The following is a 17,987-nucleotide window of genomic DNA, read 5'->3' on the forward strand; positions in this document are numbered from 1 at the left end:
TGTGTGTGTGCTGTGTCAGGACGGCAGGCTGCAGGTCGGGGACCAGCTGGTGTCCATTAACAAAGAGTCCCTGATCGGAGTGACGTACGAGGAGGCCAGGAACATCTTGACACGCACAAAACTCAGGTCCAGCACACCCGGCACCTGGAGACTCGATAGATTTTAAGTAAAATAGTTTCCATGATTTATTCATCAGTCCAGTTGCATCAGTCCAGTGTGAAGTTCTTAGCTTGTACATCTTAGTCCACCAGGGCTGAAGTCATGTTGATAACAGTTAAAACTATAGATTTATGTTTGAAATGTCATCTCATTCATCACATTAAAAAAATGCCACCTGTTTGTTTTAGACCAGATCCAACGGTGGAAATCGCCTTCATCAGGCGGAGGTCGTCCTCCAGCTCCAGCAGCGGGCCTCACAGCCCCAGCTCCCTCCAGGGCTCTGGAGGTGCAGGTGGGCCCCAGACAAGGCTCCCCGGGCTGGGCGCCATGCCTCCGCAGCCGGCCGTGGTCACCAAGATCACCTCCAGCCCAAACCCTACCAGCGAAACCCTGCCAGCAGTCAACGTCAGCCAGGTGTGAGGTTCAGCGCAGCCCATCAGGATTCCCTGAGGGAAAAAAATCATTTTATTGATGTGTTCATGTGAAAGGTGTAAGGAATTCCTTAAAGTCTGTCACGTGTCATACGAGCACCCTCTGTGATGTCTGAACGGAGACATGAGACCATGAATCAGAACAGATCAGTCGTCGCTCTCACTGAACCGAGGTCGTGACACAGACGCACACACACGAACACGCTCTTACCAAACCGGTATTAATATGTTGTATTAATGTTTGCAGGTGCGAGTGTCTCCAGCCAGAACAGAGCAGCCACGTGTCTCGTCCCCACCAGAGAGAGACAGTGTCCCTGATACAAGCCCTGGTATGAATCTGTAATCACATGTACACCTACAGTATCTGCATGTGTGTGTATCTGCATGTGTGTGTATCTGCGTGTATATTCTCCTGTGTAGTACAAACAGTATCGTCTCCAGTAGCCACTGACGACATAAAGAATCTGTAGCAGCTCACAGCTTTAGTCCTGAGGGCCGTCAACCAATCAGAGCCCATCGGGAAACAGCAACATTACATGTGCTTCGTTCCATCAGGAGATCGTACAGTTTAATAACAGTATGAGGAAAAGTGGGGGTTTGGGTCACACATGTCTCCGCACACATGACCTGCTGTAAACTGTGAGGTGGAAATGAAAGTCGGGCAGCCGCTCTGATGGAGGCAGAGCGAGGGACAGATGGCCTGTGGTTGGCTGCCTGTCGGAGGAGGAAGTGAGGCAGGCAGGTGGTCTGGCCTGCGACTGGCTGAAGGGGTGTGAAGCATCATCCTGTCTCTGTGTGTGTGAGCGTTCCTGAGGTCTCTCACCATATGTGTGTTATGGTGAATTATTGTGTTTGTCGTCTAACGCCACAGCTACAGACTGAAACGTTGTTCCACAGCAGACGCAGGATGCTGAGGGTGGAAATGTGGGACCCTCCAGGGTCGGCTGCAGTTGTTCCTCTGAACCAGTTTGTTCCTCCACATCGTTACGTGTTTGGCATCTGAAACGTCTGAGTGAAGCCGACGTTTGATCTGTGTTAGAAATGATCCATCCCTTTTTTATATTCACTGATCATTGTAATATTTATTAACTTATTAAGATGGAGCGTGTAACCGTGGTGTAGAAAAAGTTCTCCATTTCTTTTCATGTTGTTGTTGTTGAATTGTTTGTGTTGCGGTGGCCTTGTTGTTTGCACGTGTACACAGTGAAGTGTCTGTGAATGTGTGTCCGTCTCCAGAGCCCGCCAGCTGCCAGCCTCCTCAGAGGAAACGCTCCCTCAGCGCCAGCTGTCGCCTCAAACTGGAGAGGCTGGAGCAGGTGTGTGTTTGTTTTTGTGATTCATTCCGATTTATTTGTCGTATGAATAAAGTCGTGCCCCAGAACCAGGTCAGCGTCAGTTACACTGCAGCTTTATACCACCTGCTCTGCCACTTCCCTCCTCTTTCTCTCTCCTTTCTCCTCTCGTCTCTTTACGTCCATCACTTCATCTCTGATCCTGGCCTCACTTTGACTTTGACCCTTTATCTGTTTGCAGAGTTTTTCCATGTTGTTATAAAATGATGGTATTTGATCCTCACACTGTGGCTCAGTGAGAAGAGAAGGTTTCCTGGAAATGAATGATTCAAATCATTATTATTAATATTTTCATTTGGCTTCACCTGGCCCCCGTGTCAGTTTAAAACCATGCGTCTCCAGGTATTTGGGATGTTTTGCTGTGCGATGAAAGACGAGCTGAGGATGTTCAACGTTTCCTGACCTCTCCATCATCACACACACGGGGCGGAGCATGTGGCTGTTTGTCAATGTTTGTTCCAGGGGCATCATCACTAAGAGCTGTGTGTGTATTGATCTGTGTTGACCTATGTGTGTGTGTGTGTGTCTGTGTGTGTCTGTGTCTGCGTGTGTGTGTGCGTGTGCATGTGTGTGTGTGTGTGTGTCCAGGCTCTGGACCTGATTGGTCTGAAGCCCACGGAGGCTCAGTGGCAGGCACTCAGGTCCAGACTACGAGCTGATCCAGCTGGGACGGTGGCCTTCACAGGTAAATCATCTGACTTCCTCTTTCCTTCCTCAGGTTAAACTCACCTGTGTGACCTTCTGCTCAGGTCCACTGGAAACACCTGTTCTTCACTCTGTCACTCAGGTCTTCAGCTCTCACTCTGGCCTGGTGATGTGTCCTTTATCCATGAGCCCATTGTTGTTTATCTTGGCTGTTGTTATGTAGTTGTGGAAATATTACAGCTTGAATTTGTTTGTATTAACACTGTGTTTTTCGAATGAACTGCGCCTTAAATCGATCTAGTTTTCAGTCGTAGGTTTGTAGTTGTCATGTTAAATTTCTGCTCCTTAAATCATCTGTTTGTTAAATGTACTTTTAAATGTCATGTTTTTCATGTGAAGTTCTGCATCGTGCTGCACACGTGTGTGTGTGTTTCCAGATTTTGAGAGCCTGATCAGGGAGCTGTTCAAGCCTCAGCTGGAGGAGCTGGCCGTCACCCAGCCGGGGCCGAGGTTCACATCCGACGACCTGTCCGGTCTGTTGGAGTCACCCACCAACCCGCGGGTACGAGCTGTTTGATACAGCACAGCAGACTCTGTACAAAATAATCAGACATTCAGAGGAGAGAAATATCAGACGATACCTTGGGTGTGTTTTTAAAAAAAACACTCTACTGATGTTAGAAGTGACACGCAAGAATGAGAAGTATGAGAAGCTCAGGTGCAGGTACACAGGAACAAAACAGGAATGTTTAAAATGATTTTTACCCACAGAATAATCCACGTAATGAAATGAGACTCTTAAACATCTCTGAGATATTTTCTCAAATGTTTCTCCTCATATATAAAATATATAAAATATTATTTCTCTGACAAATGAGTTTTCTGCTGCAGCACATCCAGTGCTTTTAAAAAACAGAGTAATACACAATGTAAACAGAAGCTACGCAAGGTGGATAAAGTGCAGGCGTGGAACTAGAACAGGACAGTGTCTCCGTGCAGCACATGTAGGAGACGACACCATGAGTCTCATCAGATCTCTGTCCTCATCATGTTTTCTGATTAGCTGTCCTGGTCCTGATCGGCGAGCTGTGGCTCAGAGACATGTCCACGTGGACGCTTCGGCTTTGATCTGTTGATGCTCTCAGTGGAGGGGACGTGTGAACTGTCCTTTCAGCTAAAGATTTTCTACACTGCTGGGGGGCTGGGGGGGACAGGAGCAGGGGAGCGGGGGCGGGTCACACAGTATCAGAGCAATAATCTATTACAGCTGCACATCACATGACAACCAAACCAACTCTGAAGTTGTGTGTGTGTGTGTGTGTGTGTGTGTGTGTGTGTGTGTGTGTGTGTGTGTGTGTGTGTGTGTGTGTGTGTGTGTGTGTGTGTGTGTGTGTGTGTGTGTGTGTCCAGCCCTCACTGTCAGACTCAGAGGACCTGGAGGAGATGGAGAGGCTGAGGAAGGAGCACATCGAGGCTCTGAGGGAGATCAAGAGGCTGCAGGTAAAAGAAGACACAGACACACACACACACACTCGCACACACACACACATACTCTCTCACACACAGACACACACACTCACACACATCTGTTTACTCTGAGGAGAATTTATTTATTTCAGGACGTTTACTCTCAGATTTTTCATTTGGTGATCACCTGTTTCCTGTCGACGCACGTGTTTGTGCGTGTGTGTCTGTGTTTGTGTGTGTGTGTCTGCTACCTGTGGATTTTCTCTCCTCTTCAGGAGCAGCTGGTCGAGTCTCAGAGAGTTCACCATCAGATGGAGGAGGAGCTCACTAAAGTCAAACAGGTGAGTCACTCGTGCTACACAACACACTCTGACCTTTACCTGTGGGGTTTCTTCGTAAACGTTTTGGCAGAGCGATGAAAATCTGGAACACGAACACGTTAACATGCAGCTCATGAGCTAATTTTACTTTTTTAGTTTAAACTTTAACAAGTAGGCGACAAAAAAAAAAGGAAATGTTGGTGACGTCGTGTGTAAGTCTCCTGCTGAGGTGCAGGATAATCTGCAGAACCAAAGTTTACAACAACAACTTTCAGTAAGTGTTATTCATGTGGATGTTGGCTGTCAGGACAGTGGGTCTGTTGTGAGTCTGTAGCTGCTCTGTTGTGTTTCTATAGTTGGTTTCATCTGGTGGGAGTGTGTGTGGGCTTCTGAAGGGGTGCTTGTTTTAAAATAGATCAGCTCTGCACACACACACACACACACACAAACACACACACTCACACACACACACACACACACACTCACACACACACACACACTCACACACACACACACACACACACACACACACACTAACAACACACACTCACTCTTTAACCTGCAGTTTTTATGTTGAAGAGCTTCAAACCCTGAGCTCAGTGTTCTCCCATTGACGAGTGTGTGTGTGTGTGTGTGTGTGTGTGTGTGTGTGTGTGTGTAGGAGGTCGAGGCGGACTCTCAGCAGTGGGAGGAGTGAGGCCTCTGTTGAATCTGTTTCAGGCAGTAAAATAGTTCCTCCCTGTGTTTGTTTGTTGTGATTCATAGCTGAAGGGTCTCAGCCTCTCTGGCTCCCACTCTCTGCCTCTCAACTTTTATTCCGTTGCATAAAACGATCGATATCTACATTTAGACGCGGCGAACAGAGGCACTGCAACGACAAAGACTGGGCCGGGGCATTTCCTATCTGTGGACCTGAGGAGCAGAAACCGTCAGGATCCGACTCTGTGCCGTTCGCTGTGGATGTTCAGGCTTTTATTTTGCTTTCATGTACTTCCTGCGGCAGCGAGAGAAAAAGTCTCTTCTGTTTCCACCGCAGTAAAAACAGTTGACTGTTGTGTGGTAGTAAAACTCTGATGTCATTTATCATAAAGGACAAAAAGGGTACTGCCATGAGACAAAGGACAGGCAGGTTACAGAGGACAGGAGACATGATTCTGTCTTTGTCCTCTCTGATTGGCAACATTTGGGACGAGTCAGGTTGAGGCAGGACGCCGACACGTCCCGACACAGATTACAGCTGCCTGACTCTGTGGTGCTGTGTTCTTCAGCCTCTGCATATTTAATGAGCCTGAGCGAGTTTAGCTGACAGCTCCTAATCTTCTGAGAGGGATTTCTCCAGGCTGCCAGGCCACAGTCGTTCCCAAACACCTTCTCCAGGTAGAGCCGCCAATAATTTAGCAGCTGAACCTCAGATTTGAAATCTATGGCTGAAGTATAATGAGACGGGCTCCAGCATTTAGCTGATTAAATCAGAGAAAGACCAAACCGAAGTGAACAATCCTGATATTCAGTGAAAACTTATGGGTCAGTGTGTGTTTGTTCTTCCCTGCTGCTCGTCCCCCATCTCTGACCCGTCTCCAGGGAGCTGCAGCTACGAGAGCGTCTCATTTTTGGCTGTGATAAAATCAGACACACTGTTGTGCTGTGTGAGACAGCTCAGGACATGATTCCTGATCCATCACACCTCTGGAAGACATCCTGATTTCTGCTAAAGAGCTCGGCTGTCTCCAGAAACTGCGAATAACCTGAAGTGCGTTTAATATTCCTCCTCTGACGGTGGCGTTCTGTCAGCTCCATCATGGCTCTCAGGGAAATCAGCAGCTTAGAGACGGAGACATTATTATTACATAACAGCCAAATAAAGCAAGACGCTGCCGTGAATGAAAATGTGAGCATCATTTCTCAGTGAGATCAGGAGCAGGAAAGTGTTTGTTCAGCCTCTGGGGTCTGAGTGGAACCAGGACCCGAGTCTTTGGTTCTGCCTTTCACTGCCGGGCTGTGCAGCCGGTGAACAGCCAGGGATTTTTCTTCCGTCGTGCTGCCTTTTCTGGAGCTGGAGGGTGAGAGGCTGAGGAGCGGCGGCTGACATGCCCCCTCATTAGAGCTGGAGGTCAGGCTTCGAGACGGGGGGCCTCTCAGGGCCCCTCAGGCTCCCCAAGGCCACAGCTGGAGGGAAGACAGCTCACGCTGGGATCCATTAGTTACCCAGCCACCGGAGCCTGGCCACACACACACACACACACACACACACACACACACACACACACTGATCTTACTGTAGCTGTGAGGACATTCTTTGACAGCTCCTCATCTGAACTTAACCATCACGACTAAAAGCCTCTGTCCTCAGAGCGATTTCACACTGAAACGAAGTCTGATTTTGTGTTTGATCGTGTTCCACTTCCACACATCTCACCTCAGGATTCACACACACACACACACACCGAGTGCCGCTGCTGACATTAATGTACTGTACTGTTTCCTACTCACTCTGACTGTATATGTGATAATCTAACACCAGCGTCCAGCAGAAATTTAGAACGGCCTGCTGAGAACAGTGAAGGTGACAGATGGACTGCTCGTTCCCTGTGTGTGTGTGTGTGTGTGAATATACCATAGTACAAAAACACATGGAGAGTTCTCACCTCCACCTGAGTTCAGCATCTCTTCTGGAGCTTTCTAAGTTTCCATACGTTGTCTTCAGCAACATCTGTTCAACTTCTGGACAAAAGTATGTGGACAGGTTTCTTTACAGTAGCAGTTGTTCTTTATCTGTGACATGTTGAATAACAGCAGTGACGCTTTCAGGAGCTTCGTGACAAACTTCACGTCTCACTCTGTTTGTAAAGCCTCGTTATCTTTTACTTCCTCTGAGATCACTTTACTGTCTGATGAGAGCAGCGCTGCAGGAGCTCCACTGTTTATTTCACTGCTGCAGGGGTAGAGTTACTGGCTGCCAGTGTGCCAACAGTACTGGGAGTGGCTGCTTTCCAGTCAAGAGGGGTTACAGTGTCTAATTGTCGCGGGTGTCCGTTTCACCGCCCTGAGAGTTATGTAACTTCCACACTGAAGGCCTCACACACTCACTGTAAATAAAGGACCAGATGGATGAAGTCAGAGTCGACCAAACCCCAACGCTTCCTGAAATACACTAAACTGGAGTTTACAGATATTAAACTCCTGCAAAGATTAGAAAATAAACTGGTAAAGTTAAACTTTTTTCAGAGAAACTGAAGTTCATGTCTCCAAAACCTCCAAATCTGGCATCATGACCATAAAACTTGTTGTTGTTTGGGATCTGATGGCACAATCATGAGTTAAAGCTCAAATCAGGGATTATTTTTCTAATTCTTTCATTCTGACTAATAACACGGCAGCAGGCTGAAACACTGCCCGGGTTAATTGCCTGTTTTCTGATGGATGTTCGCTCTGCTCTGTTACACGTGTTGAATTAGCAGCCGGCGATGTCCTCGATGCAGGTATCTGATTGGGTTTTTCTCCCTGAATGAATTCAGAAAATTCAAAACTGCTCATAAAAAAACAACAGATGAGTGATTGAGTGAGTTTTCGGTCCTTTTCTCTGAGATGATGAACAAACAGGTTCCCGCTCAGCACGATCAGCAGGAATGAAACACGTTCTGGTTTCCTGGTAGATGCTGCTTTCTGAATGTTGGTAACCTTATCAAAGGTGGAAATATGCTGAGCGGCGACAGGCCTGGCTGAGTCCTGCCAGGAAACCACTGCACATCCTGCTGATTCGGACAAACGTCCCTGAGGCCGAAGCAAAGAGCTTCATCACGCTAACTCAGCCTGACACGAAGAATTCAGAATCATGACTCCAGCACCTGGAAAGATTTATGAGGGTTAAGAAGCTTTGAGCAGGCCCTGAATGCACCGCTGAGGCCCCGCTGATACTCTGCTGAGTAATCTGTCGGATCTCTCTTCCTCTTTTCCTCCTCTGTCCTTCCTCACTTTCCTCCTTCCCCTGCAACCTCCCGGCAGGAAGTAAAACTCGGAGCAGAAGAGAGCCGGGCTCTGAGGACTCGGATCCAGCTGGCCGAGGCGGCCCAGAAGCAGGCGAGGGGGATGGAGATGGACTACGAGGAGGTGATCCACCTTCTGGAGGCTGAGATCGCCGAGCTGAAGACTCAGAGAGCGGAGCAGCCGGCGCCGACCAATAAGGTGACGGACATGGGGGACATGGTGGACATGGTGGATGCAGTCCAGTTTCACTGATTGTTTTACAGTGTTTGTTCAGACGAGCTGAGGACGATCCACGTTAACTCAAAGTCAAAATATAAAGTGAATCAGTTCATGTTTGTGTAAATCTAGTTAAAGGACATGGAAAGAAGACATGATTTAACTCTGACACGTCAGGAAGCTTCCTTCATGCTTCTCACATGAAATGATGGAAGCGTGTTGTCACCAGGAGAGTGACAGGCTGAGGCAGCTTCACTCTGTGGCTGCTGCATCATCCACTTTCCTCAGCTCCTCGTCTCCAAAGCCTTTCTCACAGTCCTTTGATTGTGACTCACTGGCAGATTTTTTTTTTGTCTGACACAAGGAAATTTCTCTATTAATTTTTTTCAGCGCCCTTCCCTGTTATCTCCCTCATGATTTCCCAGCATCCCTCTCTGATTCCACCCCCCCGCCCCCCCGTCCACCAGGGTTTGGTTTCTTCCTCTATCAGCAGCAGTGAATCTGGGTCAGTGTTTTGCTCGGTCTTATTCAGTGACAGAGCTGCTCCCCTCTCTGACGTTGCCGTTCTCCAACAGGTTATTTTTATAGAAATCTGGCTGGCAACCCGCGGGACAGCAGCGGCGGTGAAGGCTGGCTGCTGGCGCCGAGCAGACGAGCAGAGTCGACACCGCGGGACGGAGATTTTAGAAATCTGTAGAGAGAAAGGAGCCTCTCTCTGCTGCACTGTGAATAATAGGACACTTTGAAAACAAAGCACTGACTCAGACGTCTCCGAACTGCAGAGGCAGGTTCCTCTGAAAGTCCAAATACTCTGTCTGCACCTGAAACATGCACATTTCCTCCACTCTCATCTGCATGTGACAGCTGAATATATATATATATAAACCATATATGGCTGCTACTGATGACTCGGCCCACTGTTTCCTCATTTCATTGTTGAGTTAACAAATTCATGGTACCAGAACCAGAGTTTCTGATAAATCACTCAGTTTATTAAAGGAAGAGTTCCACATTCTGGGACGTGCCCGTGTTCACTCGTGGTCCCCGTCCTCGGCTGCGCACCAGTTGAAAAAGGTTGTTTATTGACAGGATGTTTTCCTTGTTCTTTGTTCATGGCAGGAGGAGATGGAGGAGCTGAAGAAGAGGGTCGCCGTCCTGGAGTGTCAACTACGGAAGAGCGAAACGGCCAAAAAGGGTTTTGAGATGTCAACAGGAAAACTGCTGAGCTTTGTTGAGGTAAATTGCCAAACCAGAGGAACTGAGTCTGTCCTTCTTCTTACTCAGGCCTGGAGGGAACTTTTCTGTCGGCACACAGAAATATTTGTGCCAGTTATTCTTCTCCTTCATCAAAGAATGATAGGACAGAAAATGTGAACTTCAGACGACCATTTACCATGTGATAATCTGGGTTTCAGCAGCTGGATTCCAGTTTTCCATAAATAATCAAAGAAAATGAGACAATAAAAGATCTTTGGTCGAGTTTCGTTTGTTTCTTTTGTCTCTGTTTCTGCAGAATGTTCAGGAGTTTCTGCTCGAAAGCCACGGACCAACGAAGAGCTACAGGTAGAGTGTGTGTGTTTCGGTACAGTTTTTGTGTACATGTGATAATGTGTGTATGCAGTGCTGGAATGTACGTGAGGTTGTGTTTGTGTGAAACTGTGTACTTCTTTGTGTTTTTGTGTGTGTGCTGCTGGGCGGCACAGTGGTGCAGTGGTTAGTGGTTCCAGGTTCGAAACCCGGTCTGGGCTCTTCTGTTCTCCCTGTGCCTGTGTGGGTTTTCTCCGGGTTCCTCTACATTGCACCGAGGTGTGTGCGTGTGTGGTTGTCTGTCTTTGTGTGTCAGCCCTGTGATTGGCTGGCGACCGGTCCAGGGTCTCGGCCGTGGTCAGCTGGGATAGGCTCCGGCTCCCCGTGACCCTGACGGGTCAAGCGTGCTGAAGATGGATGGATGGGTGTGTGCTGTCTTTGTGTTACAGTTTCTCGTTTGTACCCTGGACTGTGTTTGTGTGTTGTTACCTGAGTAAATGATAATGTATTTCTATGTGCACACACTCTTCTCTGGAAACTCCACCACAGTCCCTCGTTTCTGCTCCTGTCTGGAGCGGGTCAGAGGTGCTGGACTTCAGCAGTCCTCTAACCCCACTGGTCCACTTCCTGTCCTCTGGACCACCTGAGCTGCAGCAGAAGCAAAGAGTCAAAAGCTGTAAGACCTCGACACCTTTGTCACATAATGAGAGGTCCTGCAGAGAGCGGAGCCCATTAGCCCAGCTTACACACACACACACACACACACACACACACACACACACACACACACACACACACACACACACTCAGCGGTCCACCTTGGCCCACTTCAGCCCAGGTAGGACAGCAGTTAGCTCCTGTTAATGGCCGCCCGCAGCGTGCAGCAGGCGGTCGTGTTATGAAACGACTCGACCTGCAGAGAGAGTGTGAGGTCAGCGTGTGTTCAGATCGCGGCATCATCATCAAGTTATGTGATCAACAAAGACACCACAGAAGAAGAAGGACAGAAACGCTTCTTCACTCTTCCTCATCACTGAGGAGCTGCCTGTCGTCTCTTTTACATTTCTTCTCTCTGTTCTTTATTTCCTATCTTTCCTATCTTTCGTTCTTAGCATCCTTCTTTTTCCTCCTTCCCTCCTTCCTTCTGTCCTTCCTCCGTTCTTTATATCCTTCCTTTGTTCTTCATTTTTGAATGGATCTGAAAACCAGAGGGTTTTTACTGATGATAAATTTTACTTCAGTGATATCAGTGATATCAGTGAAGCAGACTTATTTGTCAGCTCCTTCCTGTACGGCACAGAGCCTCTGCCTGTGACGCCTCCTCCTCTCTCCTCTCCTGCTGTTGAGTTGTGATCCTGCAGCGTATGAACAGTAATGTGGAGTTATCAGCACCTTCTGACCAGTTGTGTAAGTCTGACCGAATCAGGTCAGTCGGTCATGTTATTAAGTCACCCAGCTATGACACCTCCTGCCAGGCTTCCTTTTATTTCAGTCCAGGTCAGTGGGACACCTCAACTCATCTTTCATAACAGCTGGACCCCCTCAGTGTTGTTCCTCTTTATTCACCTGTCCATGTGTATGTAGGCCACTCGTAAGCTGCAGCGTCGGCCGCCGCTCGATCGGTTCAGTGAGGGCAGCAGACGTGAGGCGTTGTTCCTCTTTGTCAGAAATAAATGGCTCTTTGCTGCCGGTTCAGTCTGAGGTAATGACGTCTTTCATGATTCTGAATGTTACTCATTAAACCCATTAATGACTCTATGATAAAGAAAGAGGTTCAGACAAAAGATCTCAGGAGAGAGGGGTAAAGTGTGAACGGATCTCTGAGTAACAGCTGCAGCCGTGGGTTTATTCATCAGGCTGAGAAACAGGCACCAACGAGCAGCTTCATCAGTGTTGTTTAAGCTTTCAGAGGAAAGTGTTGGGTCACTCTCATGGAAGGCAGAAGGCTAACAGAGTTATTCAGATGTACATAAACTACAAGAAATATGGGCCTCCTCTGTTTTTAAAGGAGCGCCATATTTCCATGTATGCAGATGATTCAACAGTATACCTGTTAACATCGACAGCGTGCGACTTCATGGTTTAGTCACACGGGAGACAAACTGTGACGTCTCCTGTTCCTCCTGTGCTCGTCCATCTTTTATCGCTCACATTAGAACAAACTGTTGTATGCGGCTGAATGTTGGATCTAGTTTTAAAACATTATAGAAACAGATTCTACTGATCTGAGATTTTATTGGATCAGTTAGTTAAACACACGTCTTTGAGAGAAAACTGAGTCATTAGTGTGAGCATGGATCCTTCAGTACTATCTGTTGTTACCATGGACAAATTCTTGTGTGGATCCCAAGAAGAAAAGCTGCTGTTCCTTCATACATACAGAAACTGAGGTGTACTGGTGGAGAAACCTGTGAGGCCACACCTGTGAGGCTGTGGTCATTGTGCAGGTCATGCAGAGAACTCTGTGAGGCTCCACCAGTGGCAGGTTGCAGTTGCAGTAGTTTTTCTCCATTGACTCATCCGTCCCTCTTTTTTACAGCTCTGGAGACGTTAAGGTTGGGACGTCCTCTCAAGGCTTCCCTCCTCGCTACAGGAAGAGTCCCTGGACGGCAGCCACGCTGGCCCAGGAGGCGAAGGAGCTCACAAGGACTGTCAGAGCCATCCTGGAGGTCGACTGTAAGTGATCACCTCCACGCATGAAGGTCTGCATGTCCTCCACCTCCTCCTCTCTGTCTCTGTGCTGCCCTGCATGCGACTCCCACCGGATGAAGCTGAAACCAAACTGATCCTGCCGACCTGCCGTTGTGAGTGACTGTCCTCCCCGTTTCAGTGCTGACCTTCTAGATGACCCGACCGTAGGAGTCAGCGGGGCTCTGAGACGTCAGCAGGAAATCAGCAGCCGACCGTGAATCCGAACTCTCTTCCCTGACAGCTCCTCATCTCCTCAGCACCTGCTAGCAATGGACTCATGTCTTAACTCTGCATGAAACAGTGTTTTGTTTCTGTGAAGCAGCACATTTACCACTGCACATTTGCTCAGTAGTCACTACACATTAAACTGTGGCTTCATTCCAGTGATTCAACCTGCACATGGACGAGTCGTCACTGTACCGCTTCAGATTTCTGATTGGCTGACAGCTGTTAGCCTGAAAACACTGTAAATGGAAGCTGAAGCTGGACACTTTGTCAGTCAGCTTTCTACAGGTTGAGACACTGGAAGGAGACCACTGTGGTGTCGATGGACTGCATGAACGTTTTCAGGTTGGGCCCATTAACCTTGTTGATGATGTGATAACAGAGTGACAGCACCAAAACCATCAGGTCAGGTCGTAACCCCGTTACAAACCAAGTGGTATCAGCTTTCACTGAGCTTTATTAACCAGCTAGCTCAGCATAATCCGTGCTCTCTAGTGTGTTAGCAGTTAGCTTTCCACCTCCGGCAGCTCTCTGCTGAAGGAGTGTGTGTGTGTGTGTGTGTGTGTGTTAGGCTAACAGCAGAGAGAGCCATGGTTTCGACCCCGGTCAGGTCATCGTCAGGTCATCTTGGGTATAAACGTGAGCGGTGTTGGTCGGCGAGGATCATGAGGACCACTCAGGTGCTGATGATCCGAGTGAAAGTGTCTGAATTGGCACCAAAACACTCGTCACATCACGAGTGAAGTGAGCAAAACTTCTGAAACGTTGGTGTAGTCCTTTGAAAATGACTTTAGCTTCCTCTGAATAGCCTGTAGCATCAGAAAATACCTTCATTTAAGAAGCAGTATAAAAACACTATAACACTTCAGATGTCATACGGTTGCCATTCACTGTAGCAGACGCTCTGTTCAGGAGCGAGTTAGCTTCCTGTCTGTCTCATGACTCTCAGTTATCTGATCAATGTGTAGCTTTGTGTTCGAGTGGCTGAATGCTCGTGTTCGTGCAGTAGATTAACCAGCAAATCAAAGGGCGGAGAAATCCCGAGAACCTCCCTCACCTTCAAACAGGAGGTCAGGAGGGCTGGAGGCAGACGGCGACGCAGAGGTGACATTTAAACGGAAATACAGCCATCGAGTTCTGATACCAGCAGCGATCAGAGGGCCTGACCGGCACCTTAGATGCTTTTATCGTGTGTGGAGTTGTTTGCTGTAAATCCTTTGTCTTTTTTGGAGTAAATATTCTGAATCAAACTGTGTACCTATCATGGGTTCTTCCTTTTGAAGAGGAGCAGCTGTTTCACGCTCAGGCGGTGTCTGATGTAGTTTCCGGATTATTTCGCAGACTTTAGATGCTCAGTTTGGTCTGTTTGTCCAACTTTGGCTGTAACTGATAGAATGACATGGGGGTGTCAAGGAGAATATATTGTTCCAACAAATACCCAGGGCAGGGATCCCAGGAGTTCCAATTGGTAGTCCAGACGGTCTGGGACTATGAGGATTTCCCAGCAAATACACAGAGCCGGGAGCTGTTCAGAGGGTGTGAGAGGTTCAGTGCAAACACTCAGAGCTGGATGAGGTGTAACCAGAGGCCTGATCCACAGATCTCAGACCACTGATCACTGACTGAGAGCCTGGTTATAATCTTTAAACCAGAATCCACGAGGCTGTCGGAGGCTGTCCAGTGCCGTTCTGCGTTGAGCAGGCAGGATGTGGGCTTTGACACAGTCACCTAATTTCCCTCCATCAGTGGCAGGACGTGGGCACAGTTACATAATTACCAGGTGTGATTCAGGATCACAGGCGGTGAAAGGAGACGTCCTCCATCATTCACAATGTCCTGTTAGCGATAATGAAGAGGGAGGAACAAAACCCAGCCACGGCACAGAAAGTAGGTCAGTCCCTGTGTGTGTGTGTTAAAATCACCTGTAGCTTGTTTTCATCATGAATTCGTGGAGACATGTCCTGCTTTCTTCTTCTGCACACACACACATTCTGTCCACCAGATTGCATGATAAACACTCTGAGCAGTTTCAGACACAGTTCATTCATTTGTTGTATGCGAGCAGCAGCTCGGACGCAGTTACCATGACAACCATGTCTCCTATGAATTCCATTCATATGCAACTATCTGCAGAGCACGAACCAAAATACATTTCGGGCTCTGGGTTGTTCACTGCCAGCGTTTGTCAACCTGGAGCTGCTTCATGTTACACAATGAAATCCTCTGAAGTCGCAGCTTATCATTCATCATGAATGAGTCATCGCTCAGAGCGTTTAGACACAGGTGGATAAAACCTGCAGACTGACCTTTAAAAGGTTTCACACCCAGAAGAAGAAGCAGCCGTGTCTCTGTGCGTTTGTGTGTGAGATCTGAAGAAAGAACGTTTCTGCAGGAAATTTAAAATCTACATATAGATCAGAGTTCTACAGAAAGCTGAGGTAAAATGTGCTTCAGATGGAAAACAGATGCAGAAATTAGATTTTTTTAAAAAGAAATATTTTATTTGATGAGTTTGAAACACATCAATTTAATGTCACACAAAAGTGTTAAAGAGCAGAAGATTCACTGATGTTTAGAGCAGTCACTCAGTCTGTACTGACTCTCAGGTAGAGGTGTCAGGTATCAGCTGACTGACCTCAGGTGTGTCTGCTGACATTAGCCTGGTTTTTATTCATCGTGATGACAAATGAATTACAACACTGTCACATCATGAAATTTTTCTTTGTGTGATTGAAGAGTTGAAGTGTTTCCTCTGTGAGTTTCCATCAGCCTCTTGCTCACACAGCAGGAGACGGATGGAAAAGACTTCACTCACATTTGCTTTGGGTGACAGTGAAACCTGCGGACGTGTGTGGACGGAGGAGTCCGATCAGAATGGATGGAAACTGTCTGTGCCAACGTCTGATTCTGTCAGAGAAACAAACAGCAGTTAAACAATCGACTCCACTGACGTGAACTGTGTGAACCTGCTGAACATCTGCATGTGAACATGTGACATGTAGGTGACTGGACTGAATGAAACACGGTGAAGAATCAGCCTGTGGGATGTGGATGTTTAAAACCTCGTCATTAACTGTGAGCAGAGCAAAAATCGAATTTGATATTGATTTGATTGGTTGTGAAAGTGTGTGTGAGGTTGTGATTGGTGGTTTGCTGGTTGAAAGGGTTTGTTAGAGTGAGTGTTGTGAAGTTTCTGGTTGCTCTGCTGGTTTCACAGCTTCAGGCAGATTTTCAGCTAAAATTCCTCCAGTTTGAAACGTGGAGACCAGAGAAAACCAGTTTCCCTCCAAACAGAAGCAGGATGAGAAAATGATAATAATGTTTTGTGCGTCCGGCTTCAGTTTGTGTTTTCCACTAATGAAAGTGCAGCTGCACAGTGACACTGTTTGTGGACGAAGAGTTCACACACACACACACACACAGAGCGGGGTGTGTCTGTGTGTCAGTACAGACACAGCCAACAATCTTTGCATTTCTGTTGCCATGACAACTCCACGGTATAACTTGATGACTGTGTCCTGGACCCAGACTTTGTGTCTGGATCATTAAAACTGATCTGCATCAGAACACACACCCACACCAGAATTCAGCAGCAGCCACAGGAAGTGTGTGCGCCACAGCCTGATGTGCCTGATGATCTCTAACCATTCAGATCTGAACCTGTGTAAACATCTCGCTTTCCTCTGTTTGTCCCATGAAACATCAGAGTTGTCCCCAAACGTATTTTAGGACATCAGGTCATTTTTAAAGCTGAAATCAGTGCAAATATTTCTCATTTCTAACATCTTCACAGGAGCTGAGTTATCGCTGTGTGTGTCAGTGTAACGTGGTCAGGATCCAGGCAGCACAGAGACAGGTGTTCAGGGGGGAGTGTGTGTGTGTGTGTGTCTGTCTGTGTCTGTGTGTGTCTGTGTGTGTGTCTGTGCGTGTGTCTGTGTGTGTGTCTGTCTGTGTATGTGGGAGTGTCTGTGTGTGTGTCTGTCTGTGTATGTGTGTGTGTCTGTGTGTGTCTGTGTGTGTGTCTGTGTGTGTGTATGTGTGTGTGTCTGTGTGTGTGTCTGTGTCTGTGTATGTGTGTGTGTCTGTGTGTGTGTCTGTCTGTGTATGTGTGTGTGTCTGTGTGTGTGTCTGTCTGTGTATGTGTGTGTGTATGTGTGTGTATGTGTGTGTGTCTGTGTGTGTGTCTGTGTCTGTGTATGTGTGTGTGTCTGTGTGTGTGTCTGTGTGTGTATGTGGGAGTGGATCAGAGACTTAAACCCTGAGCAGAGGTGAAAATGATTCTTCAGTGAAAGAAGGAAAGTCTCTGTGGGTCTGAGCGAGTTTCTCCCTGGACACGGTTCGAGCAGCGTTCCTGCCGCCGTGACCTTTGTGCTGCACTAACAGGTCCAATCAGTCATGTGGTTGCTCCTACGTGACCCAAACAACAGCATCGCATCACTAACGAGCCCCCGGCTGGATGGAAATCAACACCATCAGCCCAGTGCGATGGACCAGAGCAAACCCAGTGTCATTACTGTGCAGAGACATGAACCTCTGTCTCCACAGGTCACACAGAAAATCCTGCTGCTGCAAACAAGCTAATGTTCTGTGTGAGGAGTCCAAACCATGGGACGCAGGACAGTTAGTGAACTCTGACTCTGAGCTGTGAGCTACAGACTTCCAGGTTTTCCAGGAAGCTTTGGAGTCCTATGAGTGGCCTGCTCATCACTGCACCGTTCAGCATCGTCCTCCTCTTTGACAGACACGTCTTCAGCACCTGACACCTGCCTCTTGTCCCTCGGTCGTCCTGTCAACACTCAGACTGACAGGGTGAAACCTGGTCTGTGAAACGTATCGCATGGTTTCCCAGTTTGCATTCACAGCCGCACAAAGCGGCTTCCCGCCTCGGATCAGGTGTCTTTGTTCCGGCGGTGAGAACCACATTGTTCTGTCCGTGTTCATACATGAAGATTATTGAGATGAGCCGAGCA

At 47.7% G+C, this 17,987-nt stretch overlaps 1 protein-coding gene across 4 annotated transcripts in view; it reads left to right on the forward strand.

Annotated features, from left to right (window-relative positions):
* The window catches only part of stxbp4 (syntaxin binding protein 4), a 30,597-nt gene that overhangs the window by 11,063 nt on the left and 1,547 nt on the right, over positions 1–17,987 (forward strand). Inside the window, exons 9-21 of one of the 4 annotated variants that reach the window (XM_041066866.1) lie at positions 20–126; positions 348–573; positions 838–919; positions 1,827–1,906; positions 2,531–2,627; positions 3,025–3,149; positions 3,998–4,087; positions 4,330–4,395; positions 8,377–8,556; positions 9,694–9,810; positions 10,088–10,137; positions 12,641–12,803; positions 12,932–14,203. In XM_041066866.1, coding sequence (XP_040922800.1) covers positions 20–126; positions 348–573; positions 838–919; positions 1,827–1,906; positions 2,531–2,627; positions 3,025–3,149; positions 3,998–4,087; positions 4,330–4,395; positions 8,377–8,556; positions 9,694–9,810; positions 10,088–10,137; positions 12,641–12,785 — 1,365 coding nt within the window. In that variant the 3' untranslated portion in view covers positions 12,786–12,803; positions 12,932–14,203. Of the gene's footprint in view, positions 1–19; positions 127–347; positions 574–837; positions 920–1,826; positions 1,907–2,530; positions 2,628–3,024; positions 3,150–3,997; positions 4,088–4,329; positions 4,396–8,376; positions 8,557–9,693; positions 9,811–10,087; positions 10,138–12,640; positions 12,804–12,931; positions 14,204–17,987 lie in introns of those variants that run through there. The other 3 variants (XM_041066865.1, XM_041066863.1, XM_041066864.1) reach the window with 3 other exon arrangements.

The sequence above is a fragment of the Toxotes jaculatrix genome, chromosome 21 (assembly GCF_017976425.1).
Source record: "Toxotes jaculatrix isolate fToxJac2 chromosome 21, fToxJac2.pri, whole genome shotgun sequence".
Taxonomy (NCBI): domain Eukaryota; kingdom Metazoa; phylum Chordata; class Actinopteri; family Toxotidae; genus Toxotes; species Toxotes jaculatrix.